The sequence below is a fragment of the Gouania willdenowi genome, chromosome 15, assembly GCF_900634775.1.
Source record: "Gouania willdenowi chromosome 15, fGouWil2.1, whole genome shotgun sequence".
NCBI classification, from domain to species: Eukaryota; Metazoa; Chordata; class Actinopteri; order Blenniiformes; family Gobiesocidae; genus Gouania; species Gouania willdenowi.
Genome location: NC_041058.1, coordinates 35,829,606 through 35,856,162, shown reverse-complemented (window position 1 = coordinate 35,856,162; position 26,557 = coordinate 35,829,606). Strand labels below are relative to the sequence as shown.

General features: G+C 38.5%; 1 protein-coding gene across 2 annotated transcripts in view; it reads right to left on the bottom strand.

Annotated features, from left to right (window-relative positions):
• slc18a2 (solute carrier family 18 member 2) overlaps window positions 1-21,582 on the bottom strand; it is a 51,087-nt gene extending 29,505 nt beyond the window's left edge. The window contains exons 1-3 of one of the 2 annotated variants that reach the window (XM_028469267.1): window positions 21,509-21,582; window positions 13,091-13,441; window positions 7,899-8,247 (exon numbers count right to left, since the gene is read on the bottom strand). In XM_028469267.1, the coding sequence (XP_028325068.1) occupies window positions 7,899-8,247; window positions 13,091-13,205 (464 nt within the window). In that variant the 5' untranslated portion in view covers window positions 13,206-13,441; window positions 21,509-21,582. The remainder of the gene's footprint in view (window positions 1-7,898; window positions 8,248-13,090; window positions 13,442-21,508) is intronic. The other variant, XM_028469266.1, reaches the window with a different exon arrangement.
• Between the last annotated feature and the right edge of the window lie 4,975 nt (window positions 21,583-26,557).

Here is a 26,557-nt window from a genome sequence, read left to right as displayed (position 1 = left end):
GTGACAAGGCGTCACGTACGATATTACAGCAACTTTTTTTGTAGTGCACCCGAAAGGAAAATGCCTGGAGGCGCAGGTCCCTAACCCTAACCATTTTTTTTGTGTTTCTGTGTTTCCAACACAAACAACAGATGTGCTGCCATGTCATGAGATTAATCTTGTTGGGAGAGTATGGAGGCTATATTAAATAATTGTTTATGTTTCTTTAATGGTGTTTATGATGTTGATTTTGTTAGATGGATAAATGCTTGTTCATGTGGATCTTATGGGGTTTTTTTTTTCTTATTATGAATTTTATATTTTGATAAGCGCATTGAGATGACTGTTGGAAATTGCTTTATACAAATAAAGTTGATTTGAATTGAATTAACACTTGCCAGCAGAAACATATGAAATTGTCATTGGTGGTCTCGATTTGCAACGTGCCTACCCAACCCTAGTGGTCATGGCACGTCACTGATACTATAGTATATACTGTCTACTATATACTATAGTATATACTGTCTACTATATACTATAGTATATACTGTCTACTGTATACTATAGTATATACTGTTTACTATATACTATAGTATATACTGTCTACTATATACTATAATATATACTGTCTACTATATACTATACAGTGACTAGCACTACATACTCATTTAGACGTCACACTTAGTATGAGTAGTACGTTAGTATGAATTGTACATGCGTATGAGTAGTACGTTAGTATGAGTAGTACGTGAGTATCCATCCATCCATCCATCCATCTTCTCCCGCTTAGCCGTTTCTGGGTCGCGGGGGCAGCATCCTCAGTAGGGAGGCCCAGACTTCCCTCTCCCCGGCTACTTCCTCCAGCTCTTCCGGGGGGACCCCGAGACGTTCCCAGGCCAGCCGAGAGACATAGTCTCTCCAGCGTGTCCTGGGTCTTCCCCGGGGCCTCCTTCCGGAGCGACATGCCCTGACGTACCCTGACGTGCCCTGAACGCCTCACTAGGGAGGCGTTCAGGGGGCATCCTAATTAGGTGCCCGAGCCACCTCATCTGGCTCTTCTCGATGCGGAGGAGCAGCGACTCTACTTTGAGCCCCTCCCGAATGACTGAGCTTCTCACCCTATCTCTAAGTGAGAGCCCAGCCACCCTACGGAGGAAACTCATTTCGGCCGCTTGTACCCGTGATCTTGTTCTTTCGGTCATGACCCAAAGTTCATGACCGTAGGTGAGGGTTGGAACGTAGACCGACCTGTAAATAGAGAGCTTCGCTTTTTGGCTCAGCTCCCTTTTTACAATGACGGACTGTCATACGTGAGTATGAGTAGTACATTAGTATGAGTGGTATGTTAGCATGAGTAGTACGTTAGTATGAGCAGTATGTTAGTATGAATAGTACGTGAGTATGAGTAGTACGTTAGCATGAGTAGTACGTTAGGATGAGTAGTACGTTAGTATGAGTAGTACGTAAGTATGACTAGTACGTGAGCATGAGTAGTACGTTAGCATGAGTAGTACGTTAGCATGAGTAGTACGTTAGTATGAGTAGTACGTTAGCATGAGTAGTATGTTAGCATGAGTAGTACGTTAGTATGAGTAGTACATTAGCATGAGTAGTACGTTAGCATGAGTAGTATGTTAGCATGAGTAGTACGTTAGCATGAGTAGTACGTTAGTATGAGTAGTACGTTAATATGAATAGTACATTAGCATGAGTAGTACGTTAGTATGAGTAGTAAGTTAGTATGAGTAGCACGTTATCATGAGTAGTACGTTAGTATGAGTAGTATGTTAGCATGAGTAGTACGCTAGCATGAGCAGTACGTTAGCATGAGTAGTACGTTAGTATGAGTAGTACGTTAGTATGAGTAGTACGTTAGTATGAGTAGTACGTTAATATGAATAGTACATTAGCATGAGTAGTACGTTAGTGTGAGTAGTACGTTAGTATGAGTAGTACGTTAGCATGAGTAGTACGTTAGCATGAGTAGTACGTTAGTATGAGTAGTACGTTAGCATGAGTAGTACGTTAGTATGAGTAGTACGTTAGCATGAGTAGTACGTTAGTATGAGTAGTACGTTAGCATGAGTAGTACGTTAGCATGAGTAGTACGTTAGCATGAGTAGAACGTTAGCATGAGTAGTACATTAGCATGAGTAGTACGTTAGCATGAGTAGAATGTTAGCACGAGTAGAATGTTAGCATGAGTAGTACGTTAGCATGAGTAGTACGTTAGCAAGAGTAGGACGTTAGTATGACATTTACAACATGGCCCAGGACATAACTTCCTTATTGTTAGCCAACAGAACAAAAGGACTCACACACACACACACACACACACACACACACACACACACACGGTCCAATCAGCTGCTTTGTTCTTTGTGAGTTGTGACGGTAACATGTCAAACATCTCCAGCCAATCAGAACGCTCCGTGTAGAGCAGTGGAACCTGATCAAAGCTGATTGTTTCCTTTGTTTTCCTCTCTGTTCGTGTGTGTACAGAGCTGCTCTGACATCAAAGAGAAAGAGGAAATGATCAACACACACCCTCAGTGTGCAGCTAGCCATGCTAAACGCTTGCATGCTAAACAACACACGCAGGAACTCTGCTCTGCTTCATTTACTGAGACGTGATCAGTTCACCTGAAGTCAGACTCTGATTGGTTCACAGTTTTTTTCTATTGCTAACAATCATTGGTCCAAACTGAGTCACATGATCTAAACTCTAACACAGTCAGCATGTCCATCATGATCTAATCTTCAACTAAATACTTAATACACGTCTCACCAGAAGCTCATTTAACACTAACACATAGTGTCACTGTGGAAACACACAATGAACTACACAATACTAACAACAAAAAAACATTACATCAAATACATCTAATCTTTAAATTTGAATGATTTTTGTCAGGTAAATCAGTATTTTATCATAAAATAAAATATTTGCACTTTGAAGGTTCTAAATTATCGCATATGCTGTGATATATTACAACAAGACTGAATCAGGTTGGCAGCAATTTACAGTAATAAAGAACTACAGATACTCCTAGACCTTACAAAAAATATAAACATTACTGTAAACTGAAAAATGCAGAATATCATAATTCCAGGGGCAGAATACAATTTAAAAACAACAACATACTGTAACATTCACATCCTGTTGTCTGCATTTGGTCACATGTTTTTATCCTCCTCACATCTTATGTCTTCTCTGTTGAGGTGTTTTTGTAATCAATATGTAATCAATATATTACCCAAACCTCCAGCTAATGTAAAGCCATAGATTACTTTATTTTGTGAACTCTGGCTCAATACAGTAATTGTAGGATGCATGTCTTAACCATAAACTGTAAAAAGAATGAACAGGACAAGCTCCCCGGTGGAGTGAAGCATTTATATTTAGAACTCACCCAGCTGACTGGCTGCCGTATTGGTCATAAATCCCGCCTCCTCAATGATAACAGATGGGATGTGGGTCAAACTGCAAAGTGTAGGGAACCAAACCACTCCAAGCTGAACTTTAGCCTAAAGACCCTCTTTCTAACAGGATTAACCAAGGGGCCTGTTTCTTTATCACAAACTATTTACAGAATAACTGCTCCAGCAACTTTGAGGTGCATAGCTAACCCCACTATGCTTCCTTTGAACCAATAATGGAGCCACGGAGACTGGCTCTAACACTTTGAACTTTTCAGTACAAACCATTTTTACGACTCCACACAGGGCGAAAAACACCGTCTTCGCCCCCTTTCACAAACAGATACGTTCAGGATGCTGTAAGATCATAGAACGTGTCCCTTTCATCCCTGACCACCTGTGGTGAATTGTCACACAAAGATACATCCCAGGCCTCCTCTAGATGCAGAAATACTAGTAATTTTCCAAAACAAATGAGAACAAAGAAACTGTGCTATGTTTGAAAAGTCACAAAAGAAAACATTATTGGAATGGTTCCTGCAGAAATTTAAATTGCAAATATTGTCTGTCCTATGCCACTCTTTTCAGGTGATTCTATACCAACAGAAATACCAGAAAACATCACAAAAGTTACTTTAAGGTATCTACTGTTTACCATATAGTAAGGAGAAAACATAACATGATTTTTCACATTTATGTTTATAATTAATTACAAGTAAAATTCACTAACCGGTTCCTGAAGTAATACTAGGCTACTTTCCAGTTATGTTTGGTATCAAACTCTCATAATACATGATATTGTTGAAAAGATTATTTGAATATGCTGAACTCATTATTATGGTTTATGTATAAATCTTTGTCTCACATAAACACACACCCAAGACACACCCACAGGCAGCCAGCTGAGAAGCTGGCAACTTTAAACCAATCAACAAAGCCCATTCTTGGGAGGTGAGCCTCAAAAATCATCTTTTAAAAGAAAGAAACTTTAATTTTGGGGCGTTGGCCGTTTCATGCTCAACGCGTTTCCCTTCCCCATCTATTTATTTATTTTATTTTATTTTTAGTTGAAACAGTTAGATTTTTGGAAACAACAGCTGCTTGGTTCGGACGAATCCAGCATCTAGTGACGTGCATAACAGTCGAAAGAAGCCCGGCCTGCGACCTACTGTGGTAAGCCACGAGCCGTTCTCTAACCCAGCTGCGAAGGCCAGAACTGCCTGGACAGGCTGAAGGGGCTACACTCTGTTCAACTCAACGGTGGCACGTCCCACTGCATTTCTTCAACACAGCACCCGCTAGTTCTACCAGACATCATCTTCAAGGTACCTGAACGAACTCTGATCAGCAAACACAATAGTTCACATACATACTTCCATAACTTCACACTTACATACATTCACAACATGTTCCAAACATAGTTTATCTCATTCATGTCTGTTCGTCCTCCCTGTCTGTCTTCCCCTCTTTGTTTTATGGGCTCTCTTTATGATTTTATTCTTTGATTTTATGATCTTATTATTCAAATATGTATCCTGCATTTTTATTCAATATTTAGTAGACGAGCATTCCCCTAGATTAGTGATTTCACTTTATTACATATAATCCTCACTTTTATTAGCCTAGAAATGCATTTTATCATGATTTAATTATTCCATTTCAATTGATATTTTGACTGTTAATTGTTGAATTTTGAACAAAAGGTTAAACATAATCTTTGATTCCTCTGATTCATTAAAGCTGTGTATTAAGGTCTAGATGTGCTGTATATGAATCTACTTCCCTGGTTCAATATTGGGTTAGTCTAAAAAAAAAACTTAGACATATTTCCTCTTTTTAAGAGGCGACACCCCGGCAAAAGTTTAAGTAATATTAATAATCATAATAATATTTTCATTCATATAACTAATTATTAATAACCCTTATTTCCTACTAAAGTTAAAATACTCATCACTGCTGTGATCATTAGTTATTATCACCTATGTTGTGTTCAAGTGCTCATTTTTCTGTGAACTTTGTTTTAAATAAGTTAACTGGAGTTGAAAAACGGGATTTTACGTCATATATGACAATGATTGACAGCTGTGGGTCTTGCGTAGCTCTCTTTGTGAATAGCGGTTACATTGTGAAGGAAAGCTGAGACGCCATTAAAGTTTTCCGTTCAGTTTTTTCGTCTTTTTCGTTAAAATGAGTTGTTCTGCAGGAAACTGTCCTAAGACGCTGGTAGAATTTCCAGCGGAAAATATACTTCTGTTCTTGGCGTGGCTGGGCTGTGTAAGTCATCAGGGCAGTACGCTAAATGGGCGGGGCATGTTACCAGGGTTCCTCCCATCGGACCCTACTGCACAGACTCTGGTTCCAAAATTGCAAGATGGAAGCGCCGTATTTTGGCTTCCAGAACGTTGAGTGGGAACAGCTACAGTGCACGCCCACTGGTCTTAACTGTTAATTTGCTGGAAGATTCTCATAATGCAACTGTTGAACGCTGCACCTTAAAGCACCTCTGTAAGAGAGAGTCCATGATTTAACACATGGTCCATCACTGTGGACCTGATTTCATCAGATACCACAGCTCTTGGTCTTCCTCTCCTGTCTCTTCTCTCTCTACCAACCCCACCCACTCATCTTTGACCCAAACTAGCAAATCCACTCCTTTGTGTCTAATGAGGCCAAACACAGATCACCTGAATCAGTTTCAGCTGAAAACTAACCTCAGCTGTGTTTGGACTAGTTCTCCTCCATTCACAGCCCAATGAGGAACTCCATGCGTTCCTGCAGTGATGTTTTTGGCTGTGTCTGAAATGACACACTACACACTACAAAGGGTGTACTTCCCACCAAAGTACACTTCCACGTTTCCCATGATGCATTTTGAAAGTACAATGACAAAAAGTGGAAGCAGAGGCAAAATATCTCTGTTAATTCTCCACCTTTGAAAGTTCTGAAAACATTTTAAGCGAGAAAGTGACCAAGTAGAATATCAACATGTGCTCATTTGATCCATAAAAACTGACTATACTTCCAGTTAACTTCAAAACAAGAACCCTATTTACTAAGAAATTAAAAAAAAAATGGGAGCCTCTGCTTTCTTAAGCGCCTCTCACCTGCTCCTCTTTGTCAAATTGGCTGCGTTATTACTGCATTATGATGGGTGATCATGGGGCACTTGAGTGCGCGTAGTGTGCCCACCATGTACACTTCAGAAATGTCCCAAAGAAGTGTACATCCGAGTATTTATCACGTACATAGTCTTTGAACACTATCAGATTGGGACGCACTACACACTTGTTATGATGTCAGAGTTAGTGCAAGTAGTGCCTTAGGTTGACATTTACAACACGGCCATAGTGTACATCCGGGTATTTCTAGCACATTTAATTTTTGCAGACTATCGAATTGGGATACACTACACACTAATTATGATGTCATACTGAGTGTGAGTAGTGTGTAGTGCACCATTTCGGACACAGCCTATGTTACCTGTAGTAAGCATTATAAGCTAACCTAAACAAACACTGTTACCTGTAGTTAGCATTGTACAGTAATCAAATTAAATACTGCTACCTGTAGTTAGCATTGTACGCTAACCTACTCAAACACTGTTACCTGTAGTTAGCATCGTTCGCGAACCTAATCAAACACTGTTACCTGTAGTTAGCATTGAACCCTAACCTAATTAAACACTGTTACCTGTAGTTCGCATTGTACCCTAACCTAATTAAACACTGTTACCTGTAGTTAGCATTGTACCCCAACCTAATTAAACACTGTTACCTGTAGTTAGCATTGTACCCCAACCTAATTAAACACTGTTACCTGTAGTTCGCATTGTACCCTAACCTAATTAAACACTGTTACCTGTAGTTAGCATTGTACCCTAACCTAATTAAACACTGTTACCTGTAGTTAGCATTGTACCCCAACCTAATTAAACACTGTTACCTGTAGTTAGCATTGTACCCCAACCTAATTAAACACTGTTACCTGTAGTTCGCATTGTACCCTAACCTAATTAAACACTGTTACCTGTAGTTAGCATTGTACCCTAACCTAATTAAACACTGTTACCTGTAGTTAGCATTGTACCCCAACCTAATCAAACACTGTTACCTGTAGTTCGCATTGTACCCTAACCTTTTTTTTTTTTTTTTGTTACCTGTAGTTAGCATTGTACCCTAACCTAATTAAACACTGTTACCTGTAGTTAGCATTGTTTGCTAACCTAATCAAACACTGTTACCTGTCGTTAGCATTGTACGCTAACACTATTAAGTTACTTGTAGTTAGCATTGTACGCTAACACTGTTATGTTACCTGTAGTTAGCATTGTATGCTAACATTATGACGTTACCTGTAGTTAGCATTGTACAGTAACATTGTTATGTTACCTGTAGTTAGCATTGCACACTAACACTGTAATGTTAGCTGTAGTTAGCATCGTACGCTAACACTGTAGTGTTAGCTGTAGTTAGCACTGTACGCTAACACTGTGATGTTACCTGTTGGTCAGAGGGCCAATGAAGGGGTTGGTGAGCAGCTGAACGATGGCTTTGGAAGCAAACAACATTCCCACTTTAACGTTCTCGTTCAGCAGTCTGCTGCTGGCTTGGGGGGGACAGTCAGACGAGTTGATTAGCTGCTGGGTACCAGCTGGGACTAAAGGGACCATGGTCGTAGATGATGATGATGATGATGATGATGTGTTGGAGCCCGAGGAGAGGACAGTGTTGTCGTAAAGGGAAACGATGCTGTTGAAGGATCCTGAGGGGTGGAGCTGTGGCAGCGAGCTCTGGTTCAACACGTCAGCAGATTTATCCAGGTTGTACAGGTAGCTAGGAATGATGGGAACTGTAGGAAAAATGGAAGCGCACTTAAATACTCAATTATCACTAATACGTTTTTAGTCTTTCATGATAAGGTTTTTCAGACATTTCTGTATTAAATGTATGGTGAACGCTCAATAGAAACACTTTTTAAACACGTAGCCTACCTGGTCATAGTGCTGTGCGATATGGAGAAAATAATATTAATAATGCTTGCTGAAACAAGTAGGTTTTTTCCTTAAAATGACATTAAATGAATGTAAAATTGCTATTCATGATATACTTTATGTCATGTGGGGTTCCTCAGGGCTCTGTTCTTGGACCGCTTCTGTTTATCCTTTATATGTCTCCTTTTAAACACTTAACATATTAAAACATGACTAATCATTTTCGCCTATTATCTTGTTCATGAACAACAGGACATTGAAGCTTTGATGTATGGGGTGTTGATTGTAAAATTGCGCATGGTAAAATAAACAGCAACTTTTGGCAACATTTAGCAACAAAAAATATTTAAAAAATGTTCATTTTGACCAGATTTACAGCAATAATTGCAATATTATTTTTCCTCTGAAAAATATAATGTCTATGATAAATCTAAATGTTAAATATTAAATATAAATGTTATTTTTAAATCTAAATTTAAATGTTAAATGTTAAATGTAAATGTAAATTTAAACGTTAAATGTCATATCTAAATCTAAATATTAAATCTAAATGTTATATCTGAATCTAAATGTTAAATCTAAATGTCAGGGGTGAAACTAAATATTTAGCTAATATGCAATTTCACTGGAAGTTTCAAAATAAAAGCTGATGTTGATGACACGAATACTTGATAAAGAATAAACGATCCATTATGAACAAGTAACGCACTTTTGCAGGTTATCCACAAGGTTTTGCAGTTTGCACTGATTGTTCTGAGAAAAGCGTTTTCTGTTGGGTAAATGTAATAAATACTGATGTGAGAAGAACTGCAATAATAGGCTCGTATCGATGCAACTCCATCACTTCTGTAACAATACTGATTTTACAGCCTGGAGTGTTGGTTGATATTGATACGATATGACTTATTCTCTGTGTGGAACGTTAGAAAAAGCTTGTGATGACAGGTTTGGCACTGGGCTGCACGGCAAACATCAGCCTTACTCTATGCTACTCTGTTAGCGCCTTAGCACGCACTGTTGTTGTGATCATGTGTGCTCTGCATGCTGGAACGGAGTCTGGAATGGACTGTTTTAGATGCAGGATGATATAATCTGATATCAATATCAATACTCGATCAGGAAATCCTTAATAAATCAAAAATAAAATCATTTATTTACATCTGATGAAACATATTGTGGAGAAAAAGAATTAGAGCTGTGATTCTTCCAAAATACAGATGGAATGGATGGATATTATATTATATTATATTATATTGTATTGTATTGTATTGTATTGTATTGTATTGTATTGTATCACATCACATCACATTATATCACATCATATTATATTATATTATATTATACTATATTATATTATATTACATTATATTATATTATATTATATTATATTATATTATATTATATTATATTACATTATATTATATTATATTATATTATATTATATTATATTATATTATATTATATTATATTATATTATATTATATTATATTACATTATATTATATGTGTGCTGTAGCCACATTACAGTAACTCAGAGCTCCAGAAGAAGAAGCTCCACCCACATGGATCTACGTCACTGTGCCACAAAGTTAAACTGATTCTTACAGTTTTTCTCATTTGCTAAAACACTAAACCCTATTGTCTGAACCAAATGCTCAGTTTCCTGAACCCACTGATTGAAACAATCACTTTTTTGGCAAAACCATAAACACTTTTCACCTGTTTAGACACAACTTGCCAACACATTTTCATTGTGATGCACCCGTGCTGCATAATGGTGAGCACAGGTGACAAAAGTCAAACACAATTAAAGCACAGGCGTCACCACTTGAACACAACAACTCAAAACTGATCACACTTGTGGCTAATGATGTAAGGGAAGAGCAGTGGTTTGTGAGGCCCTACAATGGATAGAAATCTGAGAGGAAGAGTTGGTGTGAGAGGAGGGCGAGGTGGTCAGTGAAGACAAAGAACAGTAATATCTGATGAAATCAGAGCTTCTGTGATTGACCATGTTCTTGTCCATGGTATGAGCATGAGGGAGGCTGGACAAAGGATACAACCAAACATCAGTAGATTCACTGTGTCCACCATAATCCAAAGATTTAGAGACGAGAACAGGTAATTACCCTTTTTTTTTGACATTATAGTACAGTATGTAAATGTTGACAGCAATTACTGTATGACATACTATAGAGCTGGTAAGTCCCGCCCATCCGTAAAACCCCACTGGACCTCTAGATTGAAAAACGTCAATCTGGCAAACCTGGATACAGCATGCCAGGGGTTTTTCCCCCGTTGCCTGGCCAGACAAAATGTGGCCTGTGATGTGGATGAAGTCCTGTGGCCTGACCCAGTACGGAGACATGATGCTGTGGCTGAGTAATGCACAGTATTTGTATATCTTTGTACTTTTTTACATGGGCTTACTGTACACAAGTGGCAAACGCATAAGATACGTGTAAATGCATAAGATTTGTGTTTTCTCTTTTTGTACAAGTGCTATGCACAGGTTCTTTGTTTTGCAACATGCATTTAGCCTACAGTGAATAAACATTTATTTCTCCAGTTTCATGTCCTGAGCATTGTTTTCTATTTTTCTACGTAGTGTTTAGTGACTGTTCAGTAGTGTTTTTAATTCTGATTGACTTGGGACATGATTTGACAACACAGTTCAGTTTTGAGCACAGATTGAACTGTTTTGAGGTGAAAGTTTGGTTTTGCAAGAAGAGTCTGACGTTTTGTGAATGTAGCTTGGAAATTGTGTTTTGTGTTCATAGTTTAGAGAAAAGGGGAGCAGGTTTCAACAAATGTGTCTTAGCAATTGAGAAAAACTGTAAAGTGGAAGTTATCAGAAGTATTTCTTGGTTTGAGGTTGACAACGTGGGAAATAAGTGGCCCCGCCCCTAAACGAATGCCCCGCCTCTTCAAATCAAATCCACTGAAAACGTCCCTGCTTTCTTGTGAGTGGTTTCTCTCTCTGTGATGTGAGGAAGGATAAACATTAACGTCAGATAAAAACGGTAAATATCCATCGATCCTGATCAATATATTGATTGGTTAAATAACTTTTTTTCCTTTTTCTGAAAAATAATGATTTTATTAATGAAGAAATATAAGTTTATTTTCTTCTTGCTTTATGTGAAATGTAAGTAATTGTGTTCAATAGGTTTATAATGTTGTCGTCAATCAACAGAATCACATGGAATCGTGGCAGATTTTGTGATATTGATTAATATTGTATCGTTGTTGTTGATCATAATGCCATTATTTATTGTTATTAGCTTTAAGATATTTGACACACATCGAGGCCCAAAGGCCATACATTATTACTCATAACAATAATGATAATAATAATCTTATTAATTACTGTTTTCCCACTGAGGGAGGGGCTCTTTTTGTTTGCATGCTGCGCTGACTCACTCCACCCGAACAGGTCAACCTGCAGGTCTCAGGGTCGAGGTCTGACATTTCAACATTTCAGAAAACAACGCGACTCCATGAAGAAAAACCAGACGAATGACGTTATAGAATGTTCTGGAGAGTACAGTACATGGATGTGTTTCTGCTGAATAAACAGTTGTTGCTATGGTTCCTGCGTTTATTAATATTGCAACGCATGTGATTGATTTCCTGTAACAATGTCATGATTTTATTTGATTTTATCTTCAGTGTTTCAGCTCAGAAATAAAGCAGCAGCGTTTCCAAATATTCAGAGATTTTGACGTTTTCTGTTTCATCCTCTAGTGTGTGTGTGTGTGTGTGTGTGTGTGTGTGTGTGTGTGTGTGTGTGTGTGTGTGTGTGTGTGTGTGTGTGTGTGTGTGTGTGTGTGTGTGTGCGCGCGCGCGCGGAGGGAATGATGGTTCATCACTATGGCAGCCAGGGCAGCTGTGGCTACAATAGTAGCTTACCACCACTGTGTGTGAAGGTACAGAATAATGCAATGTAAAGAGCATTGAGTGTCTATAAATCCAATGAATTATCATTAATATTATTATTACAAGACACAATGTAAACAACAAAAAATAAGCTAAATCTGCTTTTAAACAATTTCAAATGATACTTAATGAGATTTTTAGACTGACAGCCTTTCATTCATCATGCTTTTTACTTTAAACAGGATAATGTGAGTGTAGATCAGGTCCTGTGTAGATCTATTACTGTAACTAGACTCTGCTTGTTCTAAAAGTATTGATATGATTATAAACCAATGAGCCACAACATTATGAACAGAATGAAACACTGTTAATGGTTCACTTTGGGTCGATTTTAAATCCAACCTGTGGTGTAAAACAGCACGATTAATTGATATAAAATTGAAATTGGATTATTTATTCAGGGAGATTTTTGAAATGTCAAAATTGTAAAATCAATGTTCTTATTTAATCATGTGTAATCACAATTGGTTGAGCAGGTTATTTGATCAATCCCTCAGGGGATTTAACACTGTGTGTTAAAGTTTTACAGTAAAATAATGCAAATAATTCAATCCAGTGTCTGAGGGAGGATAAAAAAATTTTTAAAAAAGCATAGCAATCGGAATCGAAAATTATGTTTTCAAAGTAAAAAAGAATCGGGATTTTGTTTTGATATAAAAAGGTGCAGCCTTACACACACACACACACACACACACACACACACACACACACACACACACACACACACACACACACACACACACACACACACACCTACACCTACCTACTACAGTGAGCAGCATGTTGTCCAGCAGCAGAGCCACAAACACGATGAACAGGATGAGTCTCCGGGACTGTCTCTCCTCCCTCAGCCAGCGGATCACAGCCAGCTGTCCCATGGTACCAGACCCAGTGCTGGTGGTCCCACTACAGTGGTCCCTCTGCACCAGTGCTGGTGGTCCCAGAGATCAGAGAGCACTCACTAACACTGACAGAGCACCCCCCGCTGCTGATGCTGCTGCTGATGCTCCTCACCGTGACACCAGCTCTGACTGACTGAGGAGCATCTGCTCTACTGGGAGGAGGTGCTGATGACGTCACAGCATCCTCCAAACACTCAACAGGTCTGTGCTGCCTTCATCATCATCACCACCATCACCATCACCATACACAAATAAGAAATGTACCAATTAAACAAATACAGCATGTTTTACATGTTTAAAGAAACAATTCTTCAGCTACAGAAAAAATATTGTTAAAGAACCAAACAGGACATTTGTGTGAGGGGAGAGTTAGTTTTTAGGGCGGGGCTACCGGACTCAAAAAACGCCCTCGCTTTGTTCTTGTTGTTGTTGTCGTGTACACTAATTAAAATCACTACTCTTCTATTATTCGTGAATGAATCAGACTATAATCTATGGATGTGTACGCATCACAGTCCCATTTTTGATTTGGGGCCTCAAAAGAAAAAAAAATACAAAAGTTGATTTCTCATTTATTTGTGAATTAAATATTATGACGGTTGGTGGTACCGAATAATTGGCACATAATATATAAATGGGGCCCATTACCCATACTGTCACAGGGTGCCAGGCATTCAAATGACAACTCCTCCGTTAGTTCTCGTTAGATTGGAATGCAGTTTGGGATGAATAATCAATATGATGACACGCACAGAGCCCTTTTTTTTTTTTTTTTTTTTAAATGGGGCCCGAGGGCCCACCCCCCAATTCTGGTAATTTCCAAATTTATGGGCACATAGTCGTGTTATATATTGTTTTAAAGGTATTTCAACGTAGATTATGATTATGTATTGCACAATTCAATTAGGGGCTGAGGCCCACCCCCTTTTTTCAGCAATTTTAATTAAAGTCATTTTCTCATTTATTTGTGAGTCAAATATTGTGACAGTTGGTGGTACCAAATCATTGACACAAACCAATATATGGATGGGGCCCATATGTGCCATGGGGGTGTCAGCGGGCCCCCGGTGGCTCCATTTTTCTCATGCCTCCTCCTCTGTTAACGCTCGTTGTATCGGGCTGTAATCTGACATGGATATTCTATGAGCAGATGTCTAGAGCCTCTCTGAGACATTTTTTACTCTGTTTTAGAGTCATTTCACTCAATTCTCGGGAATGTGGTTCGTGCTATTCGGTGCGAAGACGTTCCGTGGGTTCGGCCGTAGTTCATCAACTTGTTTTTGCTTCAAAGAGGTTTTTTTTTTCTCTTTTTTTTTTAATTCAAACACATTGACTGACTTTTGCACAATCCTTACAGATTCACACACAAAAGTCCCGTTTTGTACGTAAAGGACATTTTTCAGTCCAGTCTCACAAAGTTTGTGAAAACTTCTTGTAATTTTTACTTCATCTAATTTTTTGAAATTGGCAACATGATTTTTCACATATTTTTCTCTGCAAATGTGTATTTTCTCTGTCTTTGACATATTTTAGTTATGGATTTTTCCCTTCTTTGTAATGGATGTGTTTTATATTTATTTGAAGTGTGTCTTAATAGATGAATAAAAGTTCCTTTTCCTCCGTTACACTATGGCGTAATGAAGAGAAAAAGGGAAATGATTTGACTTTAGAGAGGTCGTTATTGCTGACCAGCTCATTTATTTCACTCTTCTCAAAGTTTACCATAAACCCATTCAGAACTCCAGTTCTCCCAAAGCAGAGACTTCACGACCTCTGCTGGTCATATTCAGCATAAGTAAAAGAAAAAATAAATGACAAAGGAAATATGATGTTAATCATCCAATCATTTCAGTCCCCCAATATTCCAATATTGGCGTAGACTTAACCCCCACAGAGACACTGGGAGGGGGTCGCCTGATGCCTTCAATAAACTAAGGATATCTTTTGAATAATTGGAACCCATTTTTTTTCTTTTTCTTTGTCTGCACATGATGTCAAAGGTCAAAACTACAAGAAGTGTAATCTTTTTAACACAGCAATGCATGTTTTGTTATTGCATTTAAATGAATGAATTTATTTTATTGCCTAAAGATAAGAAATACTTTATTAAAGGGATGATATGAAATGAGAGAGCAGTGTTACACCTAGGTGAGGGGGAAGAGAACAGGGAAGAGGGAGTCAGGGTAGGACAATGGAAAGGGTGGGGATAAGTTGATTATTTTAAAGTGAGATGTGTAGTTGTAGTTGTGTATATTGTGCTTATTATGTTGTGTAATCAAACCAGTCAGGTGACCAATGTGAAGCTTAGCTATAATGGTGGTGTCTGTGGACAGAGGGAGGGAGTGAGTGGTAAAACCTAAAACAGGTATTTAGGATCAACGTGTCTAAAGTTAAGCCCAGTTTTATCTACAGTCTAAGACATGTCAGTGTATCATAGACCAGTGTATGTGTAAGAACCACTACTGTAAACCTAAGTGCTGCCCCAAACCTGTAGATGCAGCCAGGCTAGCAGAAAGAGCGGGGGCCACCCCCCCACGACCAAGCAGCCCCAACAGGGCTCGAGACTATTTTTTCAGTGTGTGCGAGTAAAAATTTCATCTGGTCGCATCTGTGTGAGTGAAAATCCAAAAGGAGGAAACTTCCTAGTCCTGTTGAGTCTTCCTCCTGTGAATCAGGGTCCGACATGGACGCTACACGTGCTGCCACGTCCCTAAACACACGCTGCTGCTGAGTCATCAACACTGGGGAGAGACACGGTCCGTGCTGCGTTCACGGACACTGCGACAAACACACTCTGGGGACAGGCGTCCAGGCAAGCGGAGCAACAGAGCGCATGGGGGGTGCGACGAGCGGACGTGGGGCGGGCGGCCGGGCACTTTTCTACTTCCTACTTCACCTCTGACAACATCTACAGACCATCAACTTTCCTGCACCTGTGGCTAACCTTAAGTTTGAAATCCCTGGTAAGAAACTACAGATTTTAATTGTGTGGGAACAGATTCATTTAACCACCAATGTACAGGTTAAATATGTATGTTTGATGTGTGGCAAGAAATGAGTAATTAGCATGTGTTGATCACATGATCATGTGTTATCATATTCATGTTACTTTTTGTTGACTTTCATATACATTAACTATAAAAATCTACTTTATAAACATTGTGTTCATGTAAACTGAGATGTGTAAGAATTTGAAGATGAAGATAGTGTTTTATTTATTGATGTCAATTTATTTTATTTTAAACTGTTTTTAAGTTTCCGTTTACATGATCAATATAAATTAAATCAAACATTATTCTATATAATATTAACTGTATATAATGTAATACACTGTATTGTCTTCATAGAGAAGGTATTTATGGCTCCAGGAGGACTTTAATCCAGGTGAGATGAGGTTCAATGGTTCCTTGTAGAGTAAAGGTTACAGACCCCTGACCAGGGGAAGAGGGTTAGGAGACCCCACTATCAGAGCTGGACCCTCTGAATTTAATTCATGGGGTGAAACAATGCAGATGATAAGTTGGTTATGTTACTGTTAAATTAATTCATGTACAGTATTTCTGTAAAATAATAAAACAGAATAAATGTAACCTGTTGTTATGATTTACTGTTATTTTAAAACATTTTGTTACATCTTCTTTTATGTAATTAGATGATAGATCATATTTATTAGGATGGATGCACCAAATATTTGGCCGCCGAATATATTTGATCGAATATTGCAAAAAACAAGCCACATTCAGCCTTTGGTTTAGTGAGTTAAAAACAAGGCCGAATAGTAGCGTGTGACGCAATGACGTAATCAAGCAATTTAGACTCGGAAAAGTGTGTGTGTGTTGCTGCAGAACCAGCAGCAGCAGCTCCTCCTTTTCACACACAAACACATCCAGACTCTCTCCTTTCTGCTCTCCATCACCGCATAAAAGTTGGAAACCGTCCAATTCCACAACAGAGTCCGTTGTTAGCGCTGTGAGCCACGAATACGTAAACATCACCATCGTTTCCTCCTTACACTACACCGGGTCTCACTGCATAGACTGGTGTAGCATTAGCACAGAGTGCTAACAGCTGATGTGTGTAAACAATGGGTCCGTGGCTCCAAGCAGTGACTCTCAACACGATCAGCAGCAGAAAAATTAGTGCAGTTTGTATTTACATATATGGTAATAAATTATAATATATATTCTATATTAAACAGCAGTGTTTGTTTTAGCTGTTAGATAGTTGGAGAGGGAGGAGTTAACATTCTAGGAGGCGTGTTTGGTGACATCACCTGCCAACGTGGGTAAAATCCAACTGTCCTGTTTAAATCTGACTTTATACAAAATATGTAATAACACGGGAGGAAACATAACTTTTTACACTTTGTTCCTCTGAATGAGGCTAAAGGATGTTTATCACTGTAGATAAACCATTAGAAAGTCATTTTTTCATAATATCTTCATGCACTTTATTTTTTCTTTTTTGGAACGCATGTTTTGTTTTATTTGAAAGGCTAAAATAAATGAAAAACTTTGTTGTACTTTTTTTGAAAAGCAAAGGTTACTGGAATATTTAAAAATGTCAGAATATTCAATGAACATTTACATTCTTTAAAAAAAAAAAAACATGTAAAAATGTATTCTAGGCTATTAATGCACTATTAAAAAAATAGTGAAAGACCTAACAACCGCATTCGATATTTGGTATTCAGTATTCGGCCAAGCGTTTATATTTATTCGGCTTCAAATTTTCATTTCAGTGCATTCCTATTTATTAGTGTATTTTACAGCTGATTTAAGACATGGATCAAACTGACCCGTTTGCATTAGAGATGCTAACAGAAAGCTAACACAATTGTATAATGTAATTGAAAAATGTAATTGATCCTAACCTCGTGAGTACACAAATATGAGAACTGGTATTTCTTCTACAAAAAGTGACATTGAACTGATTTAAATTTTCACAGCGAGAAGGTTGTGGGTTCAAATCCTTTAGTGTCCTTAGTCTTCATATGGAAGGTTCTCTGTTCTCTGAGACCATTGTCTGCTGCTTGTTTCCTCCAAACTTTAACCACATATTAATTGTTTAATTAAAGCGTTAGGTAATTTCCCCCTGAAATCTAAAAAGTGTATCTGATTCTGATAGCTCTATGTTTTACTATTGTATGGAACATAGTGAACTCTGTATGACTGCTGTAAAAATGATCCTAAAGTTCATTGTTTGGAAGTTACAGCCTCTAAAAAACACAAACTATAAATCCACTTTATTGGTGCTTTTACTACAGCACCATCGTGTGGTCACGTGACACTAGTGCAGCCCTGTTTTTCACTGAGGTTCCAGTAACACTAAACACTAAAGAAAGCAAATGTAAACAGTGATGCTCAACATGTGGCTCTTTATGTCTTAATGTTAATTGTTATTCCCCAGAATTGTTCCTTTTTTATCGTTTTACTGATTTTTTGGCCATTCTGCAACTTACTTTTGTCCCATTTTTGCCTCTTTTCAACATTTTCTTTTTCAAATTTTAGCTCCTTTTGCCAATATCATGTTTTTTGTACATTTCTGCAAGTTTTTTTTTGTTTTTTTGACACTTTTATCAAATTCTTGTCCTTTAACCATTTTTTTTTTTTACACTTTTCCTAATAAATACTGTTTCCTTTTCTCCCCCTACATTTAGCCTTTTTTTGTTCCACATTTTTGCCCTTTTTCCACCATACTTTACCACATTTTGCTATTTTAAGCTACCTTTTGCCATTGCATACCACCTGTTTCCCCTTTATTTGCCCATTATTTTGCCACTCTTCACTGCTTTTGGCCCATTTTAGTCACTTTTCACTATTTTCTTGCTACGTTTTTGCCACTTTTGGACGTTTTTATGCCACCTCTTACTAATTTTTTGTCACTTTATTTACAATTTACTCATTGCCAGTGACGTGCCGTGAGCACTAAGGTAGGGTAGGCAGGATGTTGCAAATCAAAATATAAAATTCATAATAAGAAAGAAAAAACCCAACAAGATCTATATGAACAAGTATTTATCCATCTAACAAAATCAACATCATAAACACCATTAAAGAAACATAAACAATTATTTAATATAGCCTCCATACTCTCCAGCAAGATATATCTCATGACACGGCAGCACATCTGTTGATCTGTTGTTTGTGTTGGAAACACAGAAACATGGAGAAAATGGCAACAACAACAACTCAGAACATCCTCAGTGAGGAGCATCCACAAAGTCAATCCTTCCTTTTGTTCCATTCACTGTAGAAAATACCAACAATGTTCTGACCTTATCTTTGCTGAAGCTCTGGTAGCTCAGGTGTTGGTCTCCATCTTTTAAAGCTGTCGTTTTTCCTCGAAACAAAGTTTCTCTATCATCTCTAGTGCTTTCATCCTGACTGTAGTGTTATCCCGCCCACTAGCTAGAGAACGTAGCAGCAGCGGTCACATGGAATCAATCAATCAATCAATCTTTTATTTGTGTAGCGCCAAATCATAACCAATGGTATCTCAAGACACTTTACAGTAGAGCAGTCTTAAGGACGGACTCTTCATTTTATGGATACACACATATGCACACTCAACATGAATTCATCATGACGGCAAGGAAAACCTTCTGTTAAGCAGCAGGAACCTTGTGTGGATCCCATTCCTATGATGAACAGCCATCCACGTTATGCTGTGTTGGGATCAATTCACTAATGCACTGTGAACTTACGTATAACATTAAGCATAGCACGGTTACGTCCAAAGGCAGCGTAGAAAGCTGCCTTTGGACGTAAATGGTTTTCATCTTGGGGAACTGACCACATGAGCAAACACATAAAAACGCACTATGGGAACAGAGGCACCAGCAGCAATGTGCTTTTGGGAGGGGGGGTGGCCTCCTTCTGACTCCTCCTCCTGCCTTACAGCGAAGTGAGACTGTGCAGCGTCCCTGCCGTACCAGGAAATAGCGATGTTTAGCGATTTGGGCTATGAAAAGCACAAAATGCGGTCACTTTCAAACTTATAGGTACTGTAGGCTATCGGAAATGGAAAAATAAATAATTTATCATGATATTATAATTAAAACAAATAATCAAAATATCAATTCATCCTTGAGTAGGCACTGCCTACCTTGCCTACCCTGACTGCACATCACTACTGATCGCCCGTCACAGACTTCATCAACATGGGCTTCTGATGCTGAGTTGGCCCCTCCTCGCTCATCACCCGGCCTAAACCCAAATGGAGAGAATTTAGAAAAGGCAGTGGTTATCTGCATGGTTGCCGTATCAACATTCTATCCATAAGCAGCACCCCTATTTGTCCAGTTTAGGTCACGTGACTAACCCTAACCCTAAGACGCTACGTACTTGTACTTCGATAACTGTACCAATAGCACCAGTGGTTGTTCGTACGGCAACCGTACAAATAGACACTTCCTTTAGGAAATGAAGTAACTTAACTTAGCGAACCAACCCACTTTGTGTCGACGGCCCATTAGCCTCAGAGTCTGAGGTATTGATCGAGACCTGGGATTAATGAAGTTGTTTAAATGAAATTAATTTTGTGTGTGTGTGTGTGTGTGTGTGTGTGTTGGGAGTCACTGACCTTTTGTGAGGGGACAGTGTGTTGTTGGATTACATGACTCATTTATTTGCTTCATTATGATTAGATTATGAACAACCATGAGTTGAACCAACTCAGCTGTTTCTGTCAGTATTACGCTGAAGCTTTCTCAGTTTGTTCAATAACAGGTGAAACTGTCAGCGCCAGTCACAGACAATAATCTATTGTTTTGTGAATATCAACACAATTTTACAGAGTTTCTCACTACGTGACTCCCCCTGGTGGTCACTGTGTGTAGAGCTGAGGCTGCGCTGAGAGGGCTGTACACTTCCTCTACTTACAGGGGCCAAACTAAAGTGGAATACTCCTTGAATAAACCTTTTAAAGTCTAAGTATATTGTGCAGTGGCATTAAATAATTATTATTTAATGCCAATATTAATAACTTGAGGTATTTTGTATGAAACAAACAATATTACAACCAAACTGTTGGCAATAAATAACTTTATTTATGTGTGTGTGTGTGTGTGTGTGTGTGTGCTATTTGTACTGATATTCTGTCCTTCCGTGTGACAAAGCACTCATTGATCTTTGTATTGACGTCAGGAATGTTTCTGAGTGTTTTCTCCATGGAGACCACGGTCAGATCATTCAGGTGATTCTGTGTCATGGTGATCCTCATCTTTCTGATTCTGCTGTTGTCATAGGTGTGGTGATGAGAATTTTAAGAAGACTTACAGTCTCAGTGAACATGCCCTGAAGATTGTTCTCCATGAAAAACTGGAACAGTCAGTGCACCACTGCAGACCTTGAAGTCGTCATTCTCATAGATGAAGGAAAGCTCTGTTCTCAGCTTGGCTTTGTTCAACATGGGGTAGGCCTCCACGCTAGTTAGCAGCGCTGCATCATGGGAACTGTGCAGCGTGTTGCACAAACAAGTCTCTGTGTAGCAGAGTGGCACATACTGTAGACTTTTATTACAATAATGATAAATAATTATTCACCTGATCTTTTGTATGCTGTTGGTGAACGTCTGGATGATTCCTGTGATGTAGACAGAGTAGGTGTTCCTCTTCTGCAGCTGGTTAAACAGCATGTCCACATGTGGGAGGATCTTGTGAAACAAGCCCCCTGCCTCTCTGACAGTGATTGGATCAAAGCCCCCAGAGTCTCTGATTGATTGGAATCACTTGATGAGGTCATCCTTGTGTTCAAACACTGTGTTAACAGCACGGCTATGAAAGTTCCATCTGGTTGTCGAAGTCCCTGGAAGTCTGTGAGCCATAAGTTGGTCAGTGGTTGCTTTGAATGAGCAGGAGAAGAACACAGATAAAAACACAGAATGTGGGGATGTGTGATGTTGTCTGCTGCATGATGAGGTTGAGCTGATGGGCTTAGCAGTAAATGTAGTGTGCACCTGTGTAGACATCCTTTACCTTCTGCCACACTCCACCTGTGGCTCCCCTCATTACTGCAGCCCCATCAGAGGCCTGGGCGATCAGCTGACTCTCCTGTCCAGGAGAGAGGATGATGCTCAGCCTCTCCAACGGCGCTGTGGAGATGGTGTCAGCAGCAGCATTCTCAAGAAGGATGAACTCAAAAAACACTCTGAAATGTTGTGACAAGTTTCACTGTATCTTAGCACAAGCACCAACTGGCAGCGGGTGGAAATGTCAGTTGTCTCATCAGCCTGAATAGCAAGATAATCCACACTCCTCTATAATGTGGGTCTTGACTACTGACAACATGCAGTCCAGCAGTTCGTTCTGCACGGTCTCTGAGGTGCCTTTGAAAACAGTAGCTGTCTTCAGGTGCTCCTCAGCACGGTATCAAGCGTTACGACCAGATCCACTAGGCCACTAAACACACGAGGGTTGTCTGAGGATTCTGTCTCATCATGGCCGTGCAAACCCAGCTCAAATGCCCCACAGAATTTAATATAGTCTATTATCTTCGACAAAATGTACCAGTTCCTGTCCACCTCTTCATTGTGCTTCCTCACACCAAGCCTGTGACCCTCATCCAGCTGCATCGCAATGTTAGCTCTGCCGAGCATTGTTAGCTTGACCGTGTTCTCCATATGTATATGTGCCCTCGTACTCTCGTGTTTTTTTATCTTCTCAGATAAATGCTTCATATCCCTTACTCATATCAGTCTGTGTAGTATCTGTCCCAGCCATTTTGAAGAGCAAACACAGGAAGCAACACAAAGCATTTACATGACTGCATCCAGCTCGCCACGCCTTCCTGCTGTACCAATTACGAGAGAATCTTCTTGTATAAACTTTACCTTTCTTGCTGGTTTATTGGCTTATCTTGTTGTTTAGCTGATCTGGGCCTCACTCTATTATCCGTAGTTTTCCCACCAATGTTCTTCTGTCAAATTGATTTTCAAGAAGCGACCGTATAGTTTCACTGCAGCTCTCCATGGCGTCCTTCATTGTCGTTGACATTATTGTAATCACATCAGCGTGGTTTCAACGTTCTGCTTCTTTTTCTTCTTTTCTTGAACTACCAGCAGACTAGACGCATCAAAGGCGCATTGCTGCCCCCTATAGGTCCCTTCCGTATTTCTCCACAGGCTCACTTGGCCTTCGCCACGGCCGATCTGTTCACGGCCCATTGAGTGTCAGATTCGACAGCAACACTGATTTCCTGTTGCTATGTCGAATCTCTTGTCGGTGATTGGCTCCTCTGCCACACTGTTGCATCAACTTCGTTCACTCCAATGGTTTGTTTTTTTACAGCAATGGCGGCTCATGGAGCCTCACAATAGTTCCTGGAAGTGATCAGTTTACTATACACCTTTTCGAGGTGATATCATCATCTGAGACATTTGCCTTAGCAACGAACTCCGCCATTTTAAGAGGGGTATACATTTTCCTGACAACCGCTATTTACACTATTTACCTTGGACAACACAAAGGTTTTACTCAATGTTGTACGAATATTTCAGCAGATTAGAGCTAAAGGTCAAGCACCGATATGAAGAGAAGTTACATCTGGTTGGTTTAGAATCATGTCCATACCAAACACCTCAAGGTTCATGGAAAAACGACCCGACAACATGACCAGATCTCCAATGGTCTGATATTTATGAGTAGCTCATTAACAGCCCTGGTGTCTACACAATGGAGAAGATGAGAACTGACAAAAGCTTGGATGTATATATTTTCTTTAAGGTTGACTCATGTATGTGTTTTTATGTCTATATAGGCCTGTGTCATCATGATAATTGACTCATTACGTGATGTGGCTATGCTAGGCTAGCGCCACTAATAATATAATAATAATAATAATAATAATAATAATAATAATAATAATACAGCCTAAATTAAAACATAAATGGGTTAATGAAGCACATTTGTTTATTTAATATACTTATAGTTCATATACAAGTCAACACATTGCATATTTACTGTTAATTTCACTTTGTTGTCTTCAAGTTAGACAAACTAGCCATAAACATTTCAGTCATTGCTGAATAAATTACAATTTAAATGTAGGATAATTCATAATGTCATAAAATCAGTCAGGAAGAAATTAGATCCCCTAAAAACACAACCTACCATTAACGTAATGTCTACTGCAAACATACGACCACTTTGATTTTGGGCTCTTTGTAGTTCCATCTACGTTTGTTTACCTCAGTGATTGGATCCATCATTTCTTTTTCTGTTGGTATTCTGTAAAAGTTCATCTTTACCTTCAGCCAGCCGTGGTTATGACAGTCAGATACTATGTTGGATTTGGGCTTTATACAAAAAAAATCAGCATGACTGTAAAATCTCCACCGTGATATCAGCGCTAAATAGCGGTTGTCAGGCAAATGTTTACCACTCTTAAAATGGCAGCGCGGTTTGCTAAGTCAAGTGCTGACGTCACATGAAAAGGTGTATAGAAGCCAATGGAGCTAGAGTGGATTAGACAGTTTGTGATGCACTTTTGAACAGTAAGACGTTAATATTATAAATATTATCAGTGTATCTAAACCCATTAATGTGTGCATTAAGGCATGTAAATATCCCCCACTAAACCAGTACATTTTAATTTAATTTTTTGTATTTTAATTTTTTATTACTATTATCATTATCATGTTTTTTCATTGTGAGATACACTGCTGTTGTTTTCATGTTCATAAGAAAAAGAAAAAAATTCTAATTTAAGGGATCATCAGCGAATACACAATGTTTATTTCACACAGTTTTATCTACCCACATAAGCTACATATCTTCTTTTTTATCAAACAATAACTTTTCAATTGTGTTATTTGTGGAAAAAGTGCAAATTAAATTCAATATGATCGCCTCACAGATTTTTTTATAGTTATAATCCTGATTTATTCATAGATCTCTCCTGCTGACTAATGCTAACCATTTCTTTCTCCTCTCTGGTTCGGTTTGAAGCCAAACATTTTCACTCCTTTTTCAGAACGATTGGAGCATCCCCATACAGCACAGCAAACTGCATGTTATTAATATTTCTGACTTTGTTAGACATTTATTTCATTACTTTATCTTGGCACATAAGAACATAGTTGTACAAAAATCTAATGTTTATTTTTATATATGTATGAACATAATAAATATGTTTTGTGTTCTGTCTGGATGTGGTGTTTTTAACGACTCCTTTTTAAAGAAAATTCAAAGCAATACGTCCTGTATACAATACATATTAACACATTTTTTAACCAAATTAATGTTGGCTTTAACTATTTCAAAAAAAGCAGGTAAGTTGTTTACACTAATGATTAATACTATTTTACGTTAGGGAAAAAAAAAATATTTATGGAACTACATAAGCATATATTGTATATAATATTGTATATAAACATACATATGATGGTGTACTGTATAAATATTGTCATTTAATGCAGTTATTGATGACATTTGTGATGACAGTTATGTCACTAGGAATCACTAACTTCGAGGGAACAAAATTCAGTCTTACATGAATCACGTGACGGTCAAGCATTTTGGACTTTAGGGCTCTAAAGGGTTCTGTGTTTGGGCGATTTCTCTATCGCCCAAGGAAGTCGTCAGCAGCCATGAGCAGGAAGATGGAGGAAACTATTTCCCCCAAAGATTGCAGTCACTTCAATCGCCCGTGATGAGTCGCTTGAACATAGTGGTGCTTTTTGGTCACTCCATCAGTAATAATTAATAAAGAAATTACAGGGAGAAGTCACTGGTTCATGGTTTACATCACTGAATTATCCATGTTGACTGTTTGACATTTGAGCAACTATAGTTGCAAACGTTTTTGTTTTGTTTTTGATGGTTGTGTTTATATTCCTTCTGTTGACAGTGTTTCTAATTAATTAGTTTAATGTAGTAATTTCTGCTTCTTGTCTTGAATCATCAATTTGTGTTATTAGAGTTTACTAGGGCTTTAACGAGTCATCCATTAGATCGATGAATAGATTATTATTCCTACATTGATCTGTGCTCGGTCAGTCGTATGAATATAAGGAAACAACTGATGTGATTTAATAACAACAGACTTTATATGGATGCGTTTAAAAGGGATTTTAATAATAAAGACGTTACCTTCTGGCAGCGTTCACAGCAGCAGTAGCACATGTAGCTTTAGCTCGTTAGCATTAGCTAGGCAGAAGACGCATGATAACCATTAACCACTGCTCATTTAACCTCAACACATGATTATTGATAATAATATTGTATTATTTTAATGTATAAAAACAATCAGAAGAGTCAGGTAAACCTAATATGTATTTATATTGAAAACATATTGATTATTGAAAATGCGAGCAGAAAATTGAACATC